The 23867-nt window shown below is 36.2% G+C and overlaps 1 protein-coding gene and 1 long non-coding RNA gene across 2 annotated transcripts; one reads left to right on the top strand and one right to left on the bottom strand.

The window, feature by feature from the left end:
* Positions 1-1015: 1015 nt before the first annotated feature.
* On the bottom strand, positions 1016-7276 carry LOC142619647 (uncharacterized). Its single transcript, XM_075792847.1, has 2 exons — positions 6439-7276; positions 1016-1950 (listed from the first exon to the last, which is right to left on the bottom strand). The coding sequence occupies exons 1-2, from the start codon at positions 7005-7007 to the stop codon at positions 1326-1328; spliced, it is 1194 nt and encodes a 397-aa protein (XP_075648962.1). The 5' UTR covers positions 7008-7276; the 3' UTR covers positions 1016-1325.
* Positions 7277-9747: 2471 nt separating this feature from the next.
* LOC142618835 (uncharacterized) lies at positions 9748-13619 on the top strand. The gene is made up of 2 exons (XR_012841357.1): positions 9748-10317; positions 13045-13619. It is a non-coding gene; the product is annotated as an uncharacterized LOC142618835 (long non-coding RNA).
* Positions 13620-23867: the final 10248 nt, after the last annotated feature.

The following is a 23867-nucleotide window of genomic DNA, read 5'->3' as shown; positions in this document are numbered from 1 at the left end:
ACTTCAATGAAGAAGCATTTATATCTCTGGGTGGGTGGGGTCGCTTGGAGATCAAACAATTGAATTTGCTTGTTGAATCCGGTGTATAACATGGGTGCGTTTTTTTTTTTTTTTTGGGTGGAAAACGATAGAAAACTTTGTATTAATGAAAGAAAAGAGTCCACGACTTGGTGGACCGAAACTACCACCCGGTGGGGGGCAACACTGAATTGCATGCATATAATGCTAGACTATCTCTACGTCTTATGATCATTCTTTTGCCACATTGTAGCTGCCAGCGTAAAATTATAAACAGGGGTCGTGTCTCATCTCTACAGCAAGCTTTCTTAAAGTCGCTGGTATTCGGACAACATGCTAGGCGCTCCCTCCAAAATCGGATCTGCTATGCCATAACCACCCGCTACTGGTACCCCAACTTATGGTTTTTTAGGATCCCCTATTTGTCACAATTTGATGAGATGATTCCAAATGGTAAACCATCACTTTCATATAAACTTATTTCTTTTTCTCTATCACTTATAGTCAATTATATCAAAGTAGAGGATAAAATTTGTTGCACAAAAGTTGTATTCCTAGTCTTTTTCTTTTGCAAGTCGTCTAATTAACATTAATGTAAAATCATCTAATTCTAAGTTTAAAGAAAAGATCTTCATAGAAAAAAAAAATCAGTACTAAGAAAAAAAAATTCAGAATAAAATTAAAAATATGAATATCTTCATGTTTAATATAACTGGTTGATCGTGCAGGCTTGTATCACGCTCTTATATATTCATCAACAAAAATAATTAACGGAGGAATCCGACAAGGAAAAGACAGCTTATTACCTTCATATAGATGGCTTTAAAATTTAAATCATGACTTTAGACTCAGCAAAATAATAATAGTGACTTTTGGATTCAGCAAAATAAGTTATTGCTGAACAAACATAAATCATAATTGCAAATTTGCAATGCCAGCCTACAACTAACTTTGTCACCAGAGTTAAAAAATCTACCCCCAAAAAATTCACAACGAATGACTTTGAACGAAATTTGTCGCACTATGACTTATAGCCTGCTACACCATGCCACATAAATAGTTATAATCCAATCTACTGAAATAACATCATTTTACATAGCTTTCCAATGATTCTGTGAGCCGATTTCAATCGGTAACATTTCTCATACTTGATACATATCACAATCCTACAAAGAATACGGCATTTGAACGCAAGGCTCAGTCCAATTGATTTTCCATATATCAAGGATACACTCACTTTTCCTTGCAAAATTCAAATAGGCTGCTGCCTGTGATCAAGGTTGTTCCACTAATACCCATTTCAATGTTCATCTGGTGTTCAAATCAAATTCCCCAACTTCTCGCCACCCATCTTGCATGCCTGTTTCTCCATTTTCGGTCTCTTCATCATTCAAGAAATCTTCAGATGGCTCCTTCTCATCTCTCTGAGTATTGTTTCCCCACCCATTTATCATCTCGTCTGCATTGCCTCCTTGCTCCTGCTCTCCCAAGTCATGCCCAATTGCATCGCTGCCTTGGGATCCAAGTGCACTTGCTCTTATTGGGCCCCGAGCCAGTGACTCAGCACGAGCTTGCTCTGCCTGAACCATTGCTGCCATTCGCAATTTAGCCTCATGAGCTTCCCGACCAGCCTTCTCTCTGGACTCAATCTCTGCTCTTATTTCCAGTGCAGCTCGCTTCTCCTCTTGGAGAAGCGCCTGCTCAATCATCAATCTCTCCTCAGATCGAAACTCCCCCAAAGCACGTTTCCGAGATATTATGTTGAAGGCAAGGGCCTGCTTCTCAAATGTGGCTGTAAACTCTGCAACTTTAGCAGCTATGTTATGATCCCACTGTTGGGATCGAGAGGGCATTTGGCCTGTGGTGTCAGAATCGAGGATCCTATCATCCTCTTCTGCCTCATAGTCTGCCACCACATGGTAGGGTAGTAACCTGCATAAATTTAGTAGAAAATGGGGAATGAGATATCCTACAAAGTACAACAAATTCGAAAATGTCACTGTAAAAATAACTTGAATGAATACCGGATTCCAGTTATAACTAACTCTTGCTCATTTATTGGAAAGATTCATATGAGAAGCAGGGACCAGATGCCCTACATGCAATATATTACGTAAATGTTATATCTTCTAAAAAATGACTACACTATCAACTCAATCATTAAGCTCCCCTCAAAGAGAGAGAGAGAGAGAGAGAGAGAGAGAGAGAGAGAGAGTCATTTTTCAACATGTCTCAAACCCTCCAACACACCCAATCAAGGATTATAAGTTACTCATACCACTCTAGGATCAAGCAATCAACACATACGTAGATTGAATGGCTATTTGCTAGCTTTTAGCTTTTATGTACATCTTTTTAAATCCTCAATTTTTTCACTTTTTCAAAGTACAAGTATACTTTATCACAGTTTCAGCAAAAAAACTAAAGAAGCTAATGCCTAATACACACTAAATTGCAGCTTTAAAGCTGAAATGCAATCTATGAATCCTTATATTTTTTGATAAGTTATGAAAAAATAAGAAAAAGAAATGTACGAGCATCTGAATGCAAAAGCCGCATAGAAGTGAATTCACGGCAAGTGCAAGCATATCTGCTTGAATCAGTACCCAAAGTACTAAAAATAATTTCGGCAACCAAAAGGGCTGTATACGCTATCCATCTCAAGCACATCAGTGATGCTAACTAATTGCCTTTTTCTTAAACAGAATGCCCATCAAAGCTTATCTTCATATACATAATACATGTACTAGTCTAAAACTTAATTTCAGACAGAGAGAAAAGCATATGCATAATTCTTCAAAAAGATCTATGAATGAGACATGAAGGCGGCTCTGCTGTCCTTTAGTCATCTATTAATCCTAATATTAAAACCAATTTATCTCTTTTATCAAGAAGAATCAACATACTCTAGCAACATATCATACGACAAAAAACAACTTAAAATACCAATTTATACCAAGTGGAGTACACAGGTTTTTTTTTTTTTTTTGGCTGGATATGTAGTTAATTAAGTAATCAGTAGTACAACTGTTAAAAACTAATGGTAAAACAAGCCAATGCCTAGGAGTCAAAAAGATAACTTTTTACCTTGTTTTAAAGATTGGACTGTTGACATCAAATTGAAAAATCTCGAGAAAATATTGAAATGGAAAAAATGAACTTTTACCTTCCCGTGAATGTTTGAATCCAGCTAAAGTAGCAAGGATGCTTCTAAAAAGAGTAGTCATATCCATATATAGTACATATACAAAACCAATAGTTCCTGGGTACTTCCCACAACCACCAGTTTGAAGTTTTCAACACTCATGTAGGTATCACAAGCAAATGATATTAGAATCTGGAATTTGTATTGCAGAAATATTAGATACAACCTCCCTCTCCCCCTCCCCCTTCTCACATACAACCTCTATTAGGCTCCAGGAAAATTATTAGCAGAAGAAAAAAATGGCTACGACATTTTGCACAAACATGCATTTTTCAATAATATATCATACGAGTTCTATTGTTGAGCAGTACAAGTCTGCTCGCTTTTTCATAGCGAGGGGAATGTTTAGTGAGTCAGGATGAATATGGAACAGGTAGCAAGGACAAAAGCAGCTTATATAAACACCCCATCAGAAAATTATCACTAATTTTCAAGCGAGTGTAAACATTAATTATATCTATCTGCTTATCTTGACGCTACAATTAAGCGTAAACATAAATTGGATCTATCCACTAATCTTAATGCCACATCTCTTCTGCTTTGCCAAAAAAGAGACTAGAGTACCAAAGTCCCACTGAATGTTCATTAGTGTACCCATCAAAAACAAGATAGTTCCAAAAAATGTGTACCCAAGACATAAACACAACTTATCATGAGAAAAAGCATGTATGGAATAAATGCAATAATATTGTAGCGGAGGTCATTGTCAACTGGGAAACAAATATATGTATAAACACAAAATATCGCCATCTAAGTTGTAAGAGGGCATCCACTTAATTTTAATATGCAGTTAAATACATTCCCCCAAAAGCTAGACACATTTACCTACACGGGATTTCATCTCACCCAAAGAAGTACTAGAAAGATGACAGCAAGCATTTGACATTTGATACAATATTTATTCTCTGCAAGTATAATATAAATGCAGATGAGAAGGTTGTTTACTTATTTATTATTATTACACTATCCGAATGAAATATGCATAAAACAGCATCAATGGAAACTGGGTAACTTCCTCCTCAAGTGATTACATGAGTAATTTTATCACGGCATGCATGAAGTGCATGCTACTTTTGAATTATAATATACACCCCTACAAGGATAACAACCTAGTGGCAAGTTAGCTTGCTACCTAATATTCAATGTGTATCCATTACTTTCTCCCCAAATTTCAGCCTCATAGATACCCATTCATCATAGACAAAATTGAGGCCATTGTTACCATTGCCACCATGGCTAATGGAAGTAAACGATGTACAATGATCATCATCAATTACAGTGGAGAAGCTAACAACACCATGAGTGGCCATGGAAGAGGAAGACATCTTGATTAAATTTGCTAACAAAGCACACACAGATTAAGCATGAGTAGCTCATTACCCATTGAACTAAGAATGACAACAGGTCTTTCTAGTTTCCCATCCACACTTCTACCAACCATTCATTTTCAACCAATAAGGACAATCATTCAACTTAAAATCAAGTCAAATAATTTTTCCCCAGATATGTATCACCTTCGAAGGGAGAACACTTTTCAAAAGTCAATAAGTATGAAATAACCAGATTCATTAGTATTTCCAATGAATGCTCTTTCTAAAAGGATCTAGAACTGTTTAGAGATATGAGAAATAATCATGACTGTTCATCCAAAAAGAAATAATAACGGCTAGTCCTTCATTCTCAATCCATGGTTGTACAGATGCATGCATTTGTGTTCGTGTGTGTGTGTGTGTATAACAATGTGGGGCTAGAGACGCACAAAATTCAATAGGAAAAAACAGAGACAAGGAATACTTTCTTTCTTTAGTCAAAAAATTGATTCACAAGATTGCAGAAAAAGAACCCAAAAGTACATGAAATTTTAGGTCATAACAAATGCTTTTCAACCAAGGAATTTGTAAAGAGAAATCTGCAAAGCTGACTAAACATGAACAATCATGTATATTGCTTAAGGGAAAACAACAGGAAATATTCTTTTCATTTTATCAAATATGAAATCAATACCCTTCTTGGCATTAAGATATATCTTATATGACAGATTTATGACAGCATCGTACAGGTTACTGTTGTTAACCTGAAAGTCTAACTGTGACACCAACTGTCACAATAACAGCTTCAGATAAATAAATCCCACTTTCCCACTTCAAGCAACAAATTACACTTTCTGCATTTTCTTATTTTATTATTTTTCATGCCTATCTGCCTTTTCACTTGGATGCGGTTATAACACAAAACCAACGTGCATATATTATGTAGAAAAGTAGAAATGACAGGCTGTCCAAAATAAAACTGGATAGCAAAACATTTTTACACCATATGGCACATGACTCTGTATGCCAAAACCCAGAGTCAGTTCATACCTGCGTCCTTATTTTTGGGGAAACCATTTGATGGAAAGACCAAATTCACAAGCTTTCCAACTCTCACTTTGCCCAATTTATTAATACAAAATTTAAGTAAATCATACCCACCATTTATTCATACTAAAGTGCTATATGTCACAAAACACCAATTCTTTTCTGTCCTTATGTACATAAATGCTTTTATCCGCCAACCAGCAAATTTTATATATGAATACTACTATGCAATACATAACTACCCATTTTTCTGTCTCCATTAGGAATCAACCTTTCAGGGTAATCACCAACTAGAAATTCAATAACAAAGTAAACCACAAAGCTGACAAATACTTACAAAAGCTCCGGTATTAGAGCTCCAGCTACCCATTCAAATGCTTCCATATCAAATGTTACCCACCATTTGGCATGCAAGATATGAACAAAGTACCAGAAATCCAAGACCAGAGAGCAATCCAACAAATTTGTACAAATCAGCAAATTATTGATTATACATATATAATCTTACCCAAGACTATGCCAAGAGCCTTGTAGCTCAGTGACATTGCCTGGTCTTCTTTATGAAAGGAATCAAATTTCAAATCAGGCCCCAATAACTACTAGTAACAATTGAATTATCACCCCAAAAAAAAAAATCTTAATCCTATTTTTCTTTCACTTTCACACTTCAAAACAATGCACTTCTCTTCAACCACTCAAAATACGATTATACAACAAATGCACACATAATTAGAGTGAAAGAAAGCATACAAAGCTCAAATCTTTATGCACATACAAAACCCATTAATTTCTTCAAACAAATTTTCTCAGCAACCAGACAGAAATTTAAAAAAAAAAAAAAAAAACAAACAAACAAACCTTTCGCAGGCATCTTCGAGAGAAGTAAAAGGGCGCTTGAAGTCCGGGTGGCAGACCCGCCAGGCGTCCTGGTAAGCCATCTGGAGCTCCACCTGGTTCCCGGGTCGGATCCCCCTATTCTGTTGTTGCTGTTGTTGCTGTTGCTGCTGTTGCTGTTGTTGCTGTTGCTGTTGTTGCTGTTGCTGCTGCTGCTGTTGCTGTTGTTGCTGAGACTGTTGTGGCTGTTGGGGTTGTTGTTGAGGAGGAGGGGTGGGATTGTTAGGGTTAGGATGAAGATTAGGGATGTGATTAACGTTGTTAGGGTTTGGGTTTTGAGTCAGATTCATGGGTCTGAGAGGACGCAAGTGGGCATCGATGTTTGAAGGGAACCGAGACATGGCCGCCGCTTGTTGTTGTCTTTGTAGCTGTTGCAATAGCAGCAATTGTTGCTGATGTTGCTGTTGTTGATGTTGCTGCTGCTGTTGTTGATGTTGTTGTTGCTGTTGCTGTTGCTGTAGCATCATTTGTTGCTGTTGTTGTTGCTGCTGCTGCTGCTGCTGCTGTTGAGCTAGTACCTTTGCCTCTTCCATCTTTCTCTTTCTAACCCACCAAGAAAAAAAAAAAAAAAAGCAATGAAATTTACAAATCAATCAATTTCTCTCTCTAAAACCTGACCCTTTTTTTCCTCTCTCTCTCTTGAATAAAAGATCTGTGGCTTTCTCTCTGTGTGATGTATAATGAATGAGATATCCCTCTTCTTTGGCACACTACGGTGGAGGAGGTGAAATGAAGCTGAGGCCTGAGAGTGAAGACTTCAGTGTGTGAGAAGGGAACCAGGCCACACCTAAACACTTCCCAATTCTTTTTCTTCTTCTCCCGTTTTATTGTTTGGATTAATTACATTATTAGTGCTCAACTTTTTTCTTGTGTTTCAAAATGGTTCGTATTCTTTAAAAATTTTCATTTTAGTCCTTACACTTAAATTTGTGTCCAAAAAGTTCATTTTGTTAATTGATGAATATAAAAGAAACATTTACGTTCTGTTTGTTTTACTGGAAAGCTTTCTGTAAAAATAATTTTTCACATTTTTCAGTATTTGGTAGCACAAAAAAAAAACTGGTCAATAAAAAATTATCTTTAGTCAATGGAAAATCCTAATATAAATAAGGCTTGTTTTACAAAATTTTTTTTTTTTTTTAAAAACAATCTCTCTCTCACTCTCACTCTTTCTCTTTTTCCTTTTCTTTTTCTTTACTCACACCCTCACTATCACTCACTCTGGTCTCTCTTCTTCCATAGATCTCTCTCCCTCACTCTCTCTCCATATTTCTCTTTCCCTTTATAACATAGTTCTTTGAGTAGATTTTTTCCCTTATTACTCAGTAATTATTTCATCCCTCTCTACCAACTTGCAAAAGAGAACATATTTGGAGCGGTAATTATTCATTCCTCTCTACCAAAATCTCAATTCTTTACTTTGAATTTCAAACTTTATTTTATTTTTTTTCTCTAAGAAACTTTTGGTTTGATGGATTCCATGTATAAGTTTTTTTTGCACATAGAAGTACTAAAAAAATAAAAAATAAAAAAGAAGAAAGAATGAATGAATGAAGTAAAAGATGAAAATTTTAAACATAGTACCTATATGGCTCTAAATTGCTTTTACAAAGGATAATATTTTTTGTTAATAGATACATTATACAGATACTATGTAGTGATCATATATTATGTAAATAAATTATATAAATACATAATTTTGAGTAATATTAAAGACTTTTGGTTGGCCATAGTAGACAATTAGTGTACCAGCAAAAAGAGTAGACAATGAAAAGTTATTGTTATTTTGTACTTATTAAAGATGTATTCCCTTGTCAATTTTATGTATATAGACAAAATGTTGATATATATATATATATATATATATATATATATATATATATATATATGTATGTATGTATGTGTGTGTGTGTGTGTGTGTGTGGACGTTCCTGTCCATATATATGAGCAAAATGAGTGGTAGAGATCATGAAAATTTGACAACTAATTTTTATTGTATTTATTGTCAAAATTTTAGTATGAAAACCAAATACATTCTTGGTTTTTTTATTTTTTTTTTTATAATATTGATTACATTAGTTAGTTTACATAATACGCATGTTTTAAATTACACAAGAGATATAAAAAATAAAAATAAAAATTTGCATACCAAACACTAGAAAACATTCTCAAGCTCATTTTGAAGGTTGCTACCAAACACTGGAAAATGATATAGTTTTCTAAAAAATGCTCTTTGGAAAATGAACCATTTTCCAGAAAATGTTGATGCTGAAACAAACAGAGCGGTAATTTTGTTTTATATTTTGGAATGTTGATATTGTGTAGAGATAAAACATGTGTATTTGTTTTACTTATATTTGTGTTATTTTGTTTTAGATAGCAATGTTAGAATTTGTATAATTTTAAAATTATTGAATAAGTATTAATAAGTTTAACTGAATTCATTCTTGATATAAGTGGTGAAGTCAAAATAATGCATTTTACATCAAATAATTTGTTGCATAACTTTCCAAATGACAAATATATGTTGTTTTATTTATTAAAAAAAAAAATTCATGTGAAAAATATGGGTCAACCCGACCTGACCCGACCACAACCCGATTGACCTGAACCCATTTTAACCCGCTTAAGATGACCCGTTTTTAACCCGTGACCCGTCTGACTTGCAACCCAATTGACCCGACCCAACCCGAACCCGACCCGCCCTTTTTGCCATGTCTAAACAGAATGCCCTAGACTCACCCCCTAATACGCACCCCAATGGACACCAAGCAATCTCATCAGCCTTAAGATGGACATGGGTTAATGGAGCAGGTCCTTTTGTAACAAATGGGTTTTTAAGGGATTCGCAATAGTCGTCTTCCAAAAGTTAAAGTGATTCCATCACTGCCACTTTGTTCGATTTGGATAATCCGAATGTGGATAGACTTGAGATTAGGAATGGTCCAGTGTGGGAGCGAGGTTTGATTCCAGAGTCCCCTGACTCTTTTGTGGAAGATTTGGTTCAAAGGGTGAACAGGGGGTCGTTTTAATTTTGATCTCGGTGATGTGAGCGATGGGCCTCGCTTATCATGAGCACAGGCCAAAAACTATGAGTAGACTAGGACCAGAGATACTTCTAACCAAGGCCAACAACAGAATCAGGATGACATGGGCTGCCTAGCAAATCAAATTGTAACTTTCCTCATCAATCAATGGGCTAGGTCAGGCCCACTTAGTGATCATAATGTGTCCAGCAACAGGGCAGAATCCCCAACACTGTCTATCACTCATTTAGATCCTTTACCTCTAACCTCGTCCCAAAGTTATGATGTTTGGGGTATTACCTCGGAGTTAAGGGTGAATGGGATAGCATCAAAGAAGAGATTCAGAAAAGAGATTGGTAGATTAGGGAGAAACATTAGGCAGAGACTATTCTGTGGGTTCTTCTAGAAAGAGGAGGATGGCAATGACCATGGGGATGATGAAGGATGTGAGGTCCAAAGAAGAGGTTCAGAAACGAATCTTAGTCCCACCCGAGAAAATCCAAATGGGCAAAGGGAAGTTGGCCCTCAACAGCTTCCCCAGCAACCATGAGGCTTTTTAGTTAAAACTGTAGAGGCTTGGGCAAATTCTCTGCAGTTTTACAATGCGAAAAACCAGACCTGATGTTTCTGATGGAGACTCGATTACCTAAAGATAGAGGAAAGATGGTATGGGATAAATGTGGTTTTGTGAATTGTTGGAGGCTTCCAAGAGATGGGATGAGTGGTGGATTGCTTCTAGCTTGGAGGGACAGTCAGAATCTACAAATTGTGTTTGAATCCAAACATTTAGTGCATACGGATATGGTGGATAATAGAGGTAATCCCTTTTCTATCACTTTTGTTTATGGTCATCCTCAATTAACTAAGAAAGAGGAAGTTTGGTGTAAACTTAGGGAGCTTAAACTGATTGCACACCCCAGGTGGTTGTGTATTGGGGACTTTAACCAAATCCTTTCCAATAAGGATAAGTTTACTTTTGGAAATAAATCAATCCCTGGGGCAGAGAGGCTACAACAATTAATCTCTGATTTGCAATTATGTGAATTAGTGGCACAAGGGCAACAATTTACATGGATGAACAATAGGGAGGAGGATAACTTTGTAATGGAAAAATTGGATCGGGCTTTTACTAGTGTGGAGTGGATTGAAGCCTACCCGAATTATGCCATTAGGAACCACCCAATAATCAGATCAGACCATGGTCCACTTACCTTGGATTTGAACGAAGAAGACCTTTTAGATTTGAACGAATGTGGACAACCCATCCCTCCTGTAAGAATGTGGTGCAGCAAGCCTAGAGCAACAACACAGTGGGTTCAAGAGCATACCAACTGATGCATAAAGTTAAAAGGATTAGGAAGGATTTTATCTAGTGGAATAGAGAAGTCTTTGGTATATTAGACAAAGAGATCCAACAGAAGATGAAGCAACTTCAAGATCTTTAGAGTAAAATTACTTTGGTGACTGACATTGCTAAGGAAAGAATGCTTAGAAAGCAGATTGAGACTTCGCTGCTAAGAGAGTGGACCCAAAAAGCTAGAAGCGACTAGATCCTGAAGGGGGATAGAAACACTAGGTTTTTTCAGACAATAGTAAAACAAGGAGGGCTAGAAGCAAAATTCATTGCATCAATAAGGATGATGGTACTCCCACAGAGGACCCAGTGGAAATTGAGAGGGTTTTTGTGGATCACTTCAAGGCAGCTTATGAGGGTTTTTGATGTGTTGAAAAAGAAAAAAGGTAGAAATGATAGTTTTGGTACACTGAAAGTTGACATGAGCAAAGCTTATGATAGGGTAGATTGGAACTTTTTAAAAGCTATTCTGATGTCCATGAATTTTAGTTCCAATTGGGTCAAATGGGTAATGGAGTGTGTCCCCACTGTGCAATACACCTTATTAGTGAATGGATGCATTACTCAAAGTTTCAAACCCTCAAGAGGTATTAGGCAAGATGACCCTTTGTCCCTTTATCTTTTTCTAATGTGTGCCAACATATTATCTCTAGCCTTGCTAAAAGTAGAACACAATTAGGAACTTAAGGGTATTAAGCTTGGTAGGAATGGGTTATCCTTTACTCATCTCCTTTTTACTGATGACTCCCCCCTTTTCTTTAGAAAAGATGCAAAATCCATTGAGACAATTAAAAGAACATTGGACTGGTACTGTTCCCTATCAGGACAAAGGAAGGAGGATCAAGAAGCTTTAGCCTCTGACCTCCAGGTCAATCTGGTGGACACCTCTAGCAAATATCTAGGAGTTAATTTTAAATTAAGGGGGGGTAGAGTTGCTGATTTTCAATACCTGGTAGAGAAGTTGGTATCCAAATTACAAGGGTGGAAGGCCAAGTTACTTTCTCAAGCTGGTAGGACCACCCTTATATCCTTTGTCCTGCAGTCACTTCTTCCTCTCTATACTTTCTCATGCTTTAAGGTTCCTGAAACTATATGTGATAAGTTAGATGCAATCATTAGAGCATTTTGGTGGGGACACGATCTAGGAACCCATAAGCTACATCTTCTCAATTGGAATGAGGTTTGCAAATCCAAAAGGGAGGGGGGAGTTGGATTGAAGAAGTTTAAGTTGATGAACCAGGCTATGTTAGCCAAACAGTATTGGAGAATTGCCCACCATCCTCAATCTCTTCTAGCTAGGAGCCTCAAGGGTAAATATTTTGCCAATAGTTCAATCCATGAGTGTTCTCCCAAGCCCCACCAATCATGGGTTTGGAGGAGTATCATTAAAACTGATAATGCAAAACTGAAGGAGGGCAAATGGTGTATAGGGAGGGGTTCAGACATTCCTTTAACTCACAAGGATTGGTTCCCATAGCTTATTAACTTCAGTCCTAATTTTTCAACTGTAGCTGATCTTATCAATTAGGATTCTGGCACCTGGAAACCTGATCAGGTTAGGAAATTACACCCTCATCCTTACTGCAATGAAATTTTGAGCTACCCGATATCAAAGACAGGAAGTATTCAAGACAAGCTTTTATGGAAATACTTCTCCTCTGGTGATTTTCAAGTACATAAAGCTTATTCCCTGCTCCAGCAGGATCACCAAACTTCCTATCCAAATTTGAATCCCCGTATCTCCATTCCTCAAGGTGTTTGGAACCTTATTTGGAGGGTTAAATTACCTTTGAAAATTGGAAACTTTGTCTGGAAGCTCATGCATGATAGCCTTCCTACCTTTTCGAAATTGAAAAGTAGAGGAATCAATGTACAAAGCATTTGCCCTCTTTGCAATTCAAAAGATGAAAGCTCAACTCATCTTTTCTTATATTGCCAATTTGCCAAGGCCATATGGCTTGGTTCTGCCCTAAACATCCACACATCTGACTTGTGCAACATCCCAGTCCAAGGGTGGATTAGTTCCTTGTTAATCAGGAATAAAAGGATGACCCCAGATGCTATGAACTTTCTTCAGATTCTGTTCACCACTTTATGGTCCATTTGGTACCATAGGAACTTGGTGGTTCATGATGGTATACAGCCTAACCCTATGGATGTAATTCTAATGGTCCAAAATCTATCATGCAGGTACCATGATGCCTTATCTAATGAAGAATCTTAGCATTCTCAGAGCCATAGCTGTTCCAATACTCAAAGCTCAGTTGGAGGAAATTGGCAGATTATCATCAAACTAGCAAGTGCAAGAAGGCGGAAAAAGTATGCTACTGCTTATGCGTTTGAAGCTAAGAACAGATATGGTGAGATAGTGTTCAGGGGCATCAGGAGCTGTGCTGCATCTTCTGTGGCTGATGCACTTCAAGAAGCCTTAGTGGAAGCCTCCATCATAGCTAGGAGCTTAGGATATCAACAAGTTTTGTTGCTAAGTTGTTGTAAAAAGCTGGTTCAAGTCTGTAGTGGGTGGAGAATTCCGGATTGGAAAGAAAAAACTATGATGGCAGACCTCTCACATCTTCAGCAAATAGGATTAGCTTATAAGCTGATTTTTGTACCTAAGGTTGTCCTTTCTAATGTTTGGCAGTTAGCCGTGATGGCAACAAAAATGCCAACCCAGTACTGTTGGCCTAGTATGGATCATGTCGTTAGCTAATGTAGACCTTTCTTTATTTGGTATCAACAAAAAAAAACCTTACTATTGAGGGGAAAATAGTTGTCGGTCTTTTGAAGCTCCTCATTTGATGAGCTGTATGTCTAAGTTGGGTCATCTTTTTTATTTGGTTAAAAGTAAAGTGAGTTTGTTGCTTAAATTGGTGGTGCCTTTGTTTGATGAAAAATTAAAGTGAGTAATTATGAGGATTCGACGCCATAAGAAGAAAACATTTCTATAAAAAAAAAAAAAAGTATGGTTAGAAGATGTATATGCTACATGAGTTCACCAAAGCGGTAAAGTATCTTTTGAATGCCCCAAGGATGAATGGTTAACTCCATTTCTTGGTGTAGCCAAAGACTACACCTTCAATTGGTAGTCTATATTCCATAATGCACGAAGATTACCGTTGATTTCGAAATAAGTTAAATCTGTAGCAATATTTAATAAATGGATACCTAGGCGACCATATTTTTATTTTTTTGTTTGTATATACAAGGACGGAGCCAAGACTTGGAGTTAGGGTACAACTCTACTACTGGTTGTGTCAACTTAGCCATTGAAGAAGTTCATACATTCATCTATTGTGATTGTAGAGTCTACGTAATAAGGGTTTTTGTTCTAGATTGTAAACTCATTTTATAATGCGTTGCCTTATTTGTAGTGTCACTCCCTACTAGTTTTTACTTTGGAGATGTTCTCCATCGATTTTTTACTTCATTACCAAATCTGTGTGTTCTTGTTGCTTTAACACTTTATTTACAGATTTGGTATTCGTTGTGGTTGTGATTTAAATTGCCCTACCTAGATCACATATTTGATTAATCAGCAATAAATTGATAAGTCCACTACATAATTAATTTAGGGTCTAAACCAGTCTTCTCATTTGGGGAAAACACTATTGTTAATTGGTGTTTCATTTATAAATCTAGTGAAGAGTGAACGGATCATTTGTTACACGGTTTGGTTGCAAAAGAGTTGTAGTTATTAGTAGGTATGTTATTTGAGGTTCAACAGACCAGGGCTAAGAGGGTTGTCAATGTGCTATTTTTATTGGGATGGGATATTTGAATGCGACTGGTTCCATTATGTAAATCATTTAGAGAGAAGAATAATCAAACCTACAGTGGTGTTAAGCTCTCCTTGCACTACAAAAAACGCGGGCTATAGCCGCGTTTAAAAGAAACGCGGCTATAGACCAAACTTATTGCCGCGTTTCTAGGAAACGCAACAATAGTCCTAACCTATTGCCGCGTTTTTTAAACGCGGCCATAGGCTACGTCTAAAGCCGCGTTTGTAAGTGACTTGAGCTGTGTTTTATGTCAGGCCTATAGCCGCGTTTTCAAAAACACGGCTATAGGTCCAACCAAATAATATTTTTTAACAGGCTAGCATTTACAGCCGAACAAATATTTTTTTTTTATAAAGGCGGGGCTATAGCCGCGTTTTAAAAAACGCGGCCCTAGGTTAGGTCTAAAGCCGCGTTTTTTAAAACGCGGCCCTAGGTTAGGTCTAAAGCCGCGTTTGTAGGTGCCTTGAGCTCCGTTTTTGAGTCTGGCCTGTAGCCGCGTTTTTGAAAACGCGGCTATAGGTCCAGCCAAATAATATATATATTTTAAAAAAGATGGCCTGTGCATATTTTTTTTTTAAAAAAAATTTCCCCTACAGAGGGCCTATAGCTGCGTTTTCAGAAGCGCGGCTATAGGTCTAGCCAAATAATATATATTTTTTAAAAAGATGGCCTGTGCATCCGAATAATTTATTTTTTTATATAAGGGAGGGACTATAGTCGCGTTTTCAAAAACGCGGCTATAGGTAACACCAATAAAAAAAAAGAAAAGAACCCCATTTTCCCACCTACCCCCACTCTTATCTTTTCTTTCTTTGGTCCTTCTTCAGCACACGTGCTTTCTTTCCTGGGTTTATCTCTTTCTTCTCTGCAAATCATGCCAAGGTCTTCTTTCTTTTTCTTTTTTTTCTTTTTTTTTTTCCTTTTTCTTTCTTCCTTCTTCACTCCAGCACAACACTTTTTTTTTTCTTTGTTTCTTTGCTGCTACTTCTTCTTTTCTTTTTTTCTTTCTTTCCTTCTTTTTTTTCTTTCAACACAACGCACACACTCCTCTCCCTCAGTGTCCCACCGGTACACTCCACACCACCATGTACTTCATTTTTCAGGCAAGGGTCATCGGGAAGTTCATAAAAAAACTAAAGGCTCACTCATCTCTACTATTCAAGGTAAAAATTTTCTAATCTTTTTATGGGTATTATACTTTTGCTAGAGGTTATTTTTGCTATTTTGTTGCTGATATTGTGTTTATGTTTAAATGGGTTTGTGTTCTTGAGCTTGTTCTTGTGCTTCTGAGCTTGTGCTTTTATGTTCTTTAAATGGATTTAGTGTTAAATTTGGGTTGGTTTTTTTGAATGAGAGGAGATTCATGGGTTTGTATTGTTATATTTTGGAGCATGTTGTATTTGTATTGACAATATGTTGTGTTTGATTTTGAATTTTTTGGGGGAAAAAAAACCCAGAATTTGTTTTTTTGTTTTTAAAAAAACCTTAATTTTGAATTTTTTGGGGAAAAAAAAAACCCAAATTTTTCTTTTGTTTTTGTTTTTGATAAAACCTATAGCCGCGGTTATAAACGCAACTCAAAGTGGGTCTGTAGCCGTGTTTTTAAAAAACGCGGCTATAGACCCGATGCCTATAACCGTGGTTAAAAACGCGGCTTTAGGTCTGACCTTTAGCTACGGTTATAAAAACGTGGCTACAGACCCGCAGGGGGCTGTTGCTGCGCCGCTTAGGCTTAGGTTGTAAACGTGGCTCTAGAAAATGCGGCTATAGCCTATAGTCGCGTTTTCGGGGTCTATAGCCGTGTTTTTGAAACGCGCCTATAGACCCCTTTTTTTGTAGTGTTGGATGCGTTAATCTCTCTCTCTCTCTCTCTCTCATACTGTTTTTTTTTTCCTAGATGTCATTTACTCTTTTGTTTCTTTGTTAGCTTGTTCAGTATCAATCTATGTATTATTTTGGGAAAATGCCCATACGGATTCATGTGAGAGGCAACTGACATTACCAAGGGTGAATTGGTTCAATTGAGAGGGAGAGAGAATGCTTGGATGAAAGAGAGATGAGCCAGAAGTCTAGAACTACCACAACAACCTTCTCTCTGTTGCTGGAGTTTTCTCTCCGCTGGTATGCTTCTTCTTTTTTTCTTGTGAAAATACTATTTTGGTCCTTAAACTTTGTCAAAAGTTTGTTTTTCATTCCTAAACTTTAAAAAGTATTTTGTTCATCCCTAAACATTGTAAATAATTTTTTCATTAGTTTAGAGACAAAAATAAGGATAAAAAAAGAACTTTTTTCAACAATTTAGGGATGAAAAATAAATTTTTGGTAAAGTTTAAGGACATAAATAAAACGTTTTCAATAGTTTAGAGACAAAATATGGACTTGTTAATAGTTTAGGTACGAAATATGAACTTTTTAAAGTTTAAGGATGAAAACCAAATTTTTGGTAAAGTTCAAGGATCAAAATAGTATTTTAACTTTTTTTTTCTGCTGTGTTTTTCCAATCGTCCATTTGCGAGTTTTTGTTGCAATGTTTTGGTTTGGCTTAATTTTCGGGCTTACCCTTTACACTTACCTAAGTGTTTCAAGGCCAGTGATGGGTTGGGTAGAGTTGATTATGGTCAAGTTTCCATTCCATCAAAATTGGTTTTGAGTAGCTATACAATTGTTTGATGAAATGCTTGAGAGAGATATGGGCAGTGTAGGCATTGCCTAGCCTATGGGAACCAGATGTAGCCCAGCTAGCCAAGCTTTTTTTGTTGTTTTCTTAACACCGTTATTCTTTGCATGTGGCAAATGTCTAATTCATTATATTTCTTCCTATCCACTTTCACAAACATGAATTTTGAAGTTTGTGATAGTATTTGTTCTTTGAAACGTATTTCTCCACTTAAGATGATTCTGTTTGGAAAAATTTTGAAATCTCTAGAGCTGTAGGTGGGATTGTAGTACCCTTAGCAGCATGTGGTTAGTTAATCAAGCTTTAATTTTAGTTATAACATCTTTAAATTTTACAATCAATTATTATGGTTTTCCTTTTTCGAGTCCTGTGGTGCAAATACCAGGTTTAAGGTGTTCATTTGGTTCGTTTTGGTTTCACTTATTTGTGTTTGGTTTTTAAATTAGGGATCATCATTCTCCTCAACTAACATTGAAAATATCAATTCATTCGATCCCTTTGATATACATTAAGAGATGAAATACGAAACCAAAATATTTACATATAGTACATTGTTGTCCTCAACTACCATGAATTGTAATACCCAATGAATCAATAATTACACTTTTCCAGCAAGTCTCTAAGAAAAGTGAAACATTACTACCCACATTGCGGTTGCAAGCATGCTGGGATAGAGCCTATACATGATTTACCTAATCTATATGTAGATTGAAGAAGAAGAAGAAACTTCAATGGAGCTGCAAGTTTGAGTTTTCCAGATATATATTAATGAAAACACAGATGAGACAAGAAGGTAAACAAAAAATCAATACATTCAATAGATCCATTTGATCAATACTCCCAATCACTAAATATACACTTGTTGTCCTAACCTGAGCTAATCCAACTTCCTTTTAACAGTATTAAGATGCCTAGAAAGAAAGCCCCAAAAGTTGTTTCATTAGGCGTTGTGCTTTTTCTTTCACATACATGAGAAACAATCAAAAGTGTCATCAATGCCCTCTCATGTTTCATGCGGCATTGCTACCTGAACTGTTAGCCTTTGTGAATCATAACCATTGTACATGTTCATTATATATATTGAAGGATTGAAGCCGCTCAAAATCACTGCAATGAAAAAAAACTGAATTCAAATGCAATAGAAATAGAATCCAATGCAAAAACGCAATCAGGAGTCACTTTCAACACTTACAGATAGGAGAAAGGACAATGATAGCACTAAATGGGATATAGGATGCTGCGACTTAAATATGCTCCCAAGTGCAGAATTGTCATGAAGTAATAATTCGGTAAGTCCGAGGTCGAATCCACAGGGAAAAGGGAATTGATTAGCAAACCACAAGAGAATAAAATTAAAATAATAAAGTTAAATGAAGAGATTTTTGATAGCTTAGTAAAGTTAATTTAAATTGAGAGAAATAACAATATATTAAGGAGCTAAGGTTTAAGGATCCACACACAACACATCTATTGGTAATCTTAACAATATCTATTTTATAACTCAACTAAAATTCATAGACATCTAAGCCAAAAGTTATGTCCAAAGACTAATTGGTGCGCAAGCTGAAATCCTAATCTGAATTGGACTTGGATTTGGTGCAAATTTTCTTTGATTCCTTGCTCTAATTGCACTCGAATTTTAATTGGGTTGGCCTTCTTTGACTTCATCATGGCCCTTGTAAAAGTAAAGTTCATTAGCTTTCTTCTTTGTATAAATCCTCTTACTTAATTTCATTATCCTACAAAAGACAAATTCATGCATGAAAATTCAATTAAGCACAAAATTGATTATTCAACATTATTCGAAAACCAACTATAAAATTCATGAATTAATTCAAAATAAGTATGATAATACTTTCTAATAATGATATAAATATACAAAATTAATCTATTATCATAGGAAGAAAGTGGTCCTCTCTAGAAAAAGGCAATGCTACATAAACCAGACTATAGAAATTATCGTTAAGAAATTGCAAATCATCTAAAATCCTACCAAACAACCAAAACCCAGTAGAGAACTGTCCATATCTCTCTTTGGCATTTTATCAAATAATTTTATAGCTACTCAAAACCAGTTTTGATGGAATGTAAATATAGCCACAACCAACTCTACACAATACACCACAGGCCTTGAAACACTTGGGCTAAGTGTAAAGGTAAGCCCAAAAATTAAACCAACCCAAAATACTACAACAGAAACTCAACAAATGGAGGATTGGAAAAACAAAGAGCATGAAAAAAAGAAAAAGAAAAAGGCATACCAGTGGAGAGAAGACTCCGGCACTGGATAGAAGGTTGTTGCGGCAGTTCTAGGGGCCTGTTTGGTTAAGAGAAAATAGTGGTGTTTTCAGTATTCATTTTCAATTTTTTATGGGACCTATAACCAAAAAAAATGGTTTGTTTGTGTTTTTGTACTCAACATTCATTTTTGATTTTCAAAAAAAGTGGATTTGAATACAAAAAATAAATACAACTTTTAGGTGTTTTCGTTTTCTATGAATATGAATGCAGTGGCATATTCGTAAATGTTGTGAAAACAAAAGGTTACTTTTTTTTCTAAGTGATGTGATGTGTGTGAGTGAAAAGAGTTACTTTTAAAAAAAATAGAAAACAATGACCAAACTCTGGTATGATGTATTCCATACCCAAATTATGCATTCAAAACAACTTACCAAATACTACCAATTGTGAAAATAAGTGTTTTTTTCTATATTCAAATTCAGAATTTGAATATATAACAAAAGAAATGAAAAATGAATACACCACTTTCTGAAACCAAATAGGCCCTACACTTTTGGTTTGTCTTTCTCTCATCTTAGCTTTCACTCTCCCTCTCAATTGAACTGATTCACCCTTGGTAATGTCAGTTGTCTCTCACGTGAGTCTTTTTTTTTTTTTTTTTAATACGAAACTAACAGAAGCACTGATTTGGTAGGTGTATAAAGTTGAAGGAGTAAATTGATCAAAATAAAAGTTTAGGGGTGTCTTGGCCACTACCTCAAAGTTTAGGGGGTATATGGGCATTTTTCCCTAATATTTTTTTCCCAACGTTCTACAAAAAATGTAATAAATATAATACCAAAGACAAATAAAATAAAATAATATGTATAATGTTTTAATTTTTATAAAATTTAATTTTAGGGCAAATTTCAACTTACCCACCTGTGGTTTGGCCGAAATTTAAGTTGCCTACTTGTGATTTAAATTTAACACTTTATCCACCTAATGTTAGCTCAATTAGATTTCCTTAACCCACATTTGTTAAAAACATTGTTAAATATATAATTTTGCTTCACTTTTATGTCTCTTTCCTCCAAAAACACAAAAATACAAGATAAAAAAAAATCCAACAGAACACTAACATCATAAGATTTTAAACCACAGGTAGGCAACTTAAATTTCGGTCAACATTTTCTAGATTTGTACACATCTCTCATCTCTCTCTCTCTCTCTCTCTCTCTCTCTCTCTCTCTCTCTCTCTCTCTCTCTCGTCACAAATTGTATGTGTGTATGTGAAATAGCAATAGAGAACAAAGCCTTGAGAGCCTTTTCTCCCTCTCTCTCTAGTCACAGCAATGCGCATGACGACGACTCTCTCTCTCGTAGGTCTAGTTCTCTTTTTCTCTCTCATGCGATTATGGAGATGATACATCAAAAAAAATATGGAAATAAGTTTTTTTAGGAATTTCGATTTTTTATGTTATAATTTGGGATTTAAAGTTTCTTTATGTGTTGGGCTAAACAAAAGCACTTATTATTTGTTAAATCTTTTGGGATGATTTGTATTTGTTCTAAGATTGAATTCCACTCTAGGCTAATTCAAGTGCATATGAGTGTGAAACTCACTCTTGAAGACTTGAACCTCAGCCCTTGCTCTCCACACCTCCACAAGTACTTATACTTGTGGAGTGACCATCACGCCAAGGGTGCGTAGTGGTGGTTCAACTATTTTTTTAATATCAATTTTATTTTAGGTATTCAAAAATTCATATTAATTCAAAATTAATTTTTTAGGTCATATAATTTATTTTTTCAAGTTAGTGCGTTCACATGAACATCTTGATCATATACGTAAAGTCACTCTTAAGAGTCAATTGTAAATGGTACAAAATCACTTTTATGTAAATTTACCACTTTTTTTTCATCACCCATAATCAATCATTTTAGCATGTTACAGAAAAAGCGTCCATACACTTTATTGCACAAGCTTTGAATATTTTCTCATGACTCATTTATTTAATAAAGAAAAAAAAACATTGATAAGGGTAATTTTGAAAAGGTAGCAGACTCGTTCAGATAAAATAAAACCGTCGGGCTTAATAAACTCGTCAGCCATACTATACATTTAAAGAAGAAGACGACGTCCTCGTAAGGCCGACGTCTACGCACTTAAAGCCGGCAACTCCACCTCCAAGCAGATGGCATTTAGGACCTGACAACTAGAACGCCCAGACAAGATAGGAAGCTGACGGGGATAAAGAAGCCCTTGATGAATCCAATATGGTTTTGCTTAGACTCCACAAATGAGTATATATGGAAACATCTTGCGCCCCACGAATAACCCTAATCAAGAGGATCTCTACAAGAAAAGAATCTCATAAGATACGCACATTAATAAGAATCTTCCCCACAAGGAAAGACCTTCTCCACCAAGGCATAGATGTCAATTCTACACTACTATAAAAACCCCAAAACCCTCACAAACCAAGGTACGCTTAATTCACCCTAACTCTGGCACTCTAGAGTTGTAAAAGTTCTCTAACTTGACCTTTGGATGGTATTTGGCCGGTACCACACTGATACTCTTCATAGGGTTTTCTTCTTCTTATTGTGTTGTACTGGCATTGTCTAGAGCATGTGAGGACCGCGTAGCTTACTGACGATTTTCGGCATCATCAGTTGGCACCGTCTATGGGAACCAAAAACTTGTAAGCCATACTATTGCCTCCCAGACAAAGAGTTGCATGTTACTTACTCGCTCGATGGCGACTGTAACATCCCAACCTAATTTCATATTTAATTTTATACTTAGTATTATTTTAATTACTCTAAGTGCATAAAGCTTTGATATTGTGATTTATAAAAGATATATACTCTATTAATGATAGAAAGAAGTTTTATAAATTTAAGGATATATATGCAAAGTTATCTTGTTCTTTGGACCTTTCTAGAAATATAAGCTTTTAAGGGGTAGAAAGTAAATTTTTAAAAAAGTGGAAAGGTGAGTCATCAGCTCACTCTCCCTTAGCTTACACGTACCCCACCCCAAAGTCCACTTCTCTTATCTTCTTTGCTACTCCAAAATAGTCTTGGTTCATCTTTTCTTTGCTCCTTTGTTTTCTTTCTTCTCTCTTTGCTCTTACACGGTGTTGATACCCATTTTCGCGACACATTTTCTACAAGCCCGACTTTCTTGTAGACTCAATTCATGTATTATATTTTATTTTATTCTTTTAAGCATGGCCCAAGCCCATGCGAATTATTGGGAGAAATTGAGGAAGTGTGGTTTAGAGGGTATGGGTCAGTTCCTTTCGGACCTATTGCATGAGCCTAGCCCATGCGTGCTACCAAGTGGGTAAGGGACACTAGTAGCACCTCAGGCTCATGGAGGAGGTCTTGTATCCAAAATTTCCACCCCAAAACAGCTTTTATGCTCTGGGTGACTGTGGCCCAAAGTTTCTGCCCAAACCCTTCTTTTTCCTTTAAACATAGTTGGCTCCCATTGGCCAACTCCATCTGCTAGCCCTCACTTAGGTGAGCCTCCCAATGGTCTGAAATTTCTGACCAAAGGCATCCAATTAAAGAAAACCCACTTTATTTCCAAAATCATGCTAAAAGCATACCAAACTCTTCCCTAAACAAAAGTAACTCAAGCCAAAATACCAAAATAGTATCATAGGGGATAAAAGCCTCTTCTACTACTCAAAAACCAGTCAAGAGCAACACCCTAAACTCTATATAAAACTCTCTCTTCAGCTCATAAACAAATCAACCACGTTCTACCTAGAGACCTAAAACTTGAGAGCAAAAGCCCATTCAACTAGTCAATAATCTCACAATTCCGAAGCTTAGGGGTGGAAATATGGGTATGGAGGAACCTTACCTCTTTTCCTCACAAACTTTCTTAATTTCCTCTTCTTGGTGACTGTGGGTCGAAGTTTCAGACCTGTTGAACCACGGTTTTCCCATAGAGCTGAAACTTGAGAGAAAAAACTCATTGAGCTAGGAAACATTCTCATGATTCCGAACCTTAGGGGTGGAAATATGGGTAAAAGGGAACTTTCCCTCTCTTCCTCACAACCTCTCTCAATTTCCTCCTCTCGGTGACTGTGAGTTAAAGTTTTAGACTTGTTATGTTTTTATGTCTTTTCTGCACTTTTGTTATTAGCATTTTGACTCTCTCTTATCAAAGCACCATTAGCCTTTGTTTTTTATACATTGTGAATTTTGGGCTTGATTCTCCACAAATAAGCACTTCTAAAGAACCCAATGGGAGATTTGGACTGTTTTTGCATTTTCGGCCCGCGTCGCAAAATGTCCTCGACATTTTGGTGACT

Source organism: Castanea sativa, chromosome 12 (assembly GCF_040712315.1).
Source record: "Castanea sativa cultivar Marrone di Chiusa Pesio chromosome 12, ASM4071231v1".
NCBI lineage: Eukaryota > Viridiplantae > Streptophyta > Magnoliopsida > Fagales > Fagaceae > Castanea > Castanea sativa.
The sequence above is the reverse complement of the archived record's forward strand: the minus strand, read 5'-3'. Positions and strand labels throughout refer to the sequence as shown.

Bases quoted from the DNA above. Each gene is read 5' to 3' on its own strand.
- LOC142619647 (XM_075792847.1), bottom strand. From the start codon at position 7,007: ATGGAAGAGGCAAAGGTACTAGCTCAACAGCAGCAGCAGCAGCAGCAG. The intron at 1,951-6,438 runs GTTTGTTTGTTT...AAATTTATGCAG, and splicing joins CTCGAAGATGCCTGCGAAAG to GTTACTACCCTACCATGTGG.